The sequence below is a fragment of the Pseudoliparis swirei genome, chromosome 17, assembly GCF_029220125.1.
Source record: "Pseudoliparis swirei isolate HS2019 ecotype Mariana Trench chromosome 17, NWPU_hadal_v1, whole genome shotgun sequence".
Taxonomy (NCBI): Eukaryota; Metazoa; Chordata; class Actinopteri; order Perciformes; family Liparidae; genus Pseudoliparis; species Pseudoliparis swirei.
Window position 1 is genome coordinate 1,597,085 of NC_079404.1, and position 3,197 is coordinate 1,600,281.

The 3,197-nt window shown below is 48.7% G+C and overlaps 1 protein-coding gene across 1 annotated transcript in view; it reads left to right on the forward strand.

Moving 5' to 3' along the window:
- wdr11 (WD repeat domain 11) overlaps positions 1-1,772 on the forward strand; it is a 66,089-nt gene extending 64,317 nt beyond the window's left edge. Inside the window, exons 27-29 of the mRNA XM_056436312.1 lie at positions 186-331; positions 647-726; positions 1,515-1,772. Coding sequence (XP_056292287.1) covers positions 186-331; positions 647-726; positions 1,515-1,720 — 432 coding nt within the window. The 3' untranslated portion in view covers positions 1,721-1,772. The remainder of the gene's footprint in view (positions 1-185; positions 332-646; positions 727-1,514) is intronic.
- Positions 1,773-3,197: the final 1,425 nt, after the last annotated feature.

Genomic DNA, 3,197 nt, shown 5'->3' on the forward strand with positions numbered 1-3,197 from the left:
TGTGTGTGTGTGTGTCTCTGTATGTGTGTGTGTGTGTGTGTGTCTCTGTGTGTGTGTCTCTGTATGTGTGTGTGTGTGTCTCTGTGTGTGTCTCTGTGTGTGTGTGTGTGTGTGTGTCTCTCTGTGTGTGTGTGTGTGTGTGTCTGTGTGTGTGTGTCTCTGTGTGTGTGTGTGTGTGTGTGTAGGTGCGCCTGAGCCCAGCAGAGAGCTCTGACGTGCTGAAGCGCTGGGCGGAGCACCTTTGCTCCTCGCAGGTCAACCAGAAGTCTAAAGCCATCCTGGTGCTGCTGTCGCTGGGCTGCTTCTCCAGGGTGGGAGAGATGCTCAACAAGTGAGACAACAACAACAACAACAACAACATGCTGAGGTCTTAGTGAGACCCGCATGAGGCCCTGGATGTCTCATCTGGACTCACTGACATACAGAATAACTAGTTCAGTGTCAGTATCCATTCATTTGAGGAACATAATAATTTATATTCATGATGTATTCATGCAAAGAATGGAGAGATGTCGATAGTTGTTTCTTGTATTTTGAATTCTCTCGTTCACATTCGCTCACTGGAAAGTTTCCTTTCATTTGCCTCTTATGAACAGGCTGATCTATGACATTCACACACGTGACGCTGCTCTCCTCTCGCCTGCAGCATGAGGCACTTTGACCGCGCCGCCCTCTTCATGGAGGCCTGCCTGCAGCTCGGCGTGATGGAGGCCAACGACTCGTCCAGTATCCGCCTGAAGAACATCGGGCTCTCCAGACGAGAGCTTCAGAGAGCTTTGAGGAGATATGAAGGGCTATGAAGAGATATGAAGGGCTATGAAGGGCTATGAAGAGATATGAAGAGTTATGAAGGGTTATGAAGGGCTATGAAGAGCTTTGAGGAGATATGAAGGGTTATGAAGGGCTATGAAGGGCTATGAAGAGATATGAAGGGCTATGAAGGGCTATGAAGAGATATGAAGAGTTATGAAGGGTTATGAAGAGATATGAAGGGTTATGAAGAGATATGAAGGGCTATGAAGAGATATGAAGGGCTATGAAGAGTTATGAAGGGTTATGAAGAGATATGAAGAGATATGAAGGGCTATGAAGAGATATGAAGGGTTATGAAGGGTTATGAAGGGTTATGAAGGGTTATGAAGGGTTATGAAGAGATATGAAGAGATATGAAGGGATATGAAGAGATATGAAGGGTTATGAAGGGCTATGAAGAGATATGAAGGGTTATGAAGAGCTATGAAGTGTTATGAAGAGTTATGAAGAGCTTTGAAGAGTGATGAAGGGTTATGAAGAGCTTCAAAGAGCTATGAAGTGTTATGAAGAGCTATGAAGGGTTATGAAGAGCTTCAAATAGCTTTGAAGAGTTATTTAGGGTTATGAAGTGCTATGAAGAGCTTTAGAGTTATGAGGCCATAACGTACCCTGACTCATGTGATTCATGCGCCTCTCACCCATTGGCTCAGCTCTGTGACCATGACCCCCGTATGTCGGCGTTGACCTTGACCCCGGTGCACATAAACTCATCCACACGTCCTTCGTGGAGTACGCCCGGCTGCTGCGCTCCCTGGGCCTGAGGGAGGGCGCCGCTCTGTGGGCGTCACGGGCCGGCAGCGCCGGAGAGGAGCTGATGGAGGAGCTGTTCAAAGGGGAGGGGGGCGGAGCTACAGAACCTGCTCCTGAAGAGGAGGAGGAGCAGCCGGGCCAGGAGAGCGCCGAGTGACCCCGAGGACTTCGTCTTTACGTCGAGGGTCGGCCGTCACACAGGAACGTCTCCACGAGAGGAGTCTCACGCCGGAGGAGTCTCTGTGACTGTCAACGTGTCGACGTGTGTGCGCTCATGTGATGCATGAAACCCAAAGTTCTGCCCATCGCTCGTATCGGTTCTGTTGAGGGTTTGTTGGATTATTCTTTTTAAATATTTCCTGGTTAAGATTTATTCTGTCTGAGAATCTTCCAACGGTTTCATTTGGCTTCCTGCTGCTGACATCACACACGGCTTAATTCATCTAGAAGTCCCTATGTTTCAACACGCATCTCACACACACACTCACACTCCATGCTGACTTCTGACTGCATTCCTAACGTGCTGAGCTCGTTGATTCCACATTGATGGAGATAAAGAGGCCAGAGCTCCGTTCTGTCCAGCAGGGGGCGCTGTGTCTGAGCTATGAGGCGTTACTGCGCAGCGGTACCATTGAGTTGTGTGTGTCTCTTTGATGTTCAACCTTTACTCGCTAAGCCCGACCCGAAGCCCGACTCGCCTGATCCTGACTCGTGTTGTCGTGGTAACGATCGACTGGTCGGCGATCGCCTGCATGACATGTGTAACGTGTTTAGTTGTCCCCTGGAACTAGCCGGGAACCTTGTTCGTGTGGTTTTGTGTTTCATAAACACGTCAGTGATGTTTCTCTTGTTGCTCTTGACCGCCCGGTGTTTTGTCGCCACGGCAACCCCGCCCTAGTTTAGGCTTCCTGCTGATCCATTCCACACCCACTGTCATATACTGTATGACCTCTAGAGATTCAAACCTGTCTGTGACCTCTAGAGAATCAACCCTCTGTCTGTGTGACCTCTAGATGACCTATAGAGATTCAAACCTGTCTGTGACCTCTAGATGACCTCTAGAGAACCAACCCTCTGTCTGTGTGACCTCTAGATGACCTATAGAGATTCAAACCTGTCTGTGACCTCTAGATGACCTCTAGAGAATCAACCTTCTGTCTGTGTGACCTCTAGATGACCTCTAGAGAATCAACTCTGACCTCTAGAGCATCATCCCTCTGGAGAGATGCTCCTCCTGTTCTACTCTCCGTGGGTTCCTTGTCTGTAGTGATGTGTTCTTTAAACTCTAAATGTTCAAGAGAAAGAAAACAAACAGATATATGTATATATGGATGGCAATACAATCAATATTATAAACTTTATTCATTCTGTGTGTTTCCTGCCTGAGCACCAGAGGGCGCTGTGGACGCCCATCCTCTTTGTGACCTTGAACCTGGAGAGTGACTTTGAATGACCTCATCAAAGTCCATCTGACTGACCTCAGAGGACCAGCTGATCTGGCAGGTGTGCATTCGGTCTCTGGTCGATCTGACCCTGCAGGTCAGGACCCCTCAGGACCCGGTCCAGGCCTCCGGTGCTGAGATGAAAGACAACCGTCAAGAGGTCAACAGGAAGCTGCAGACACCAACAAGTTC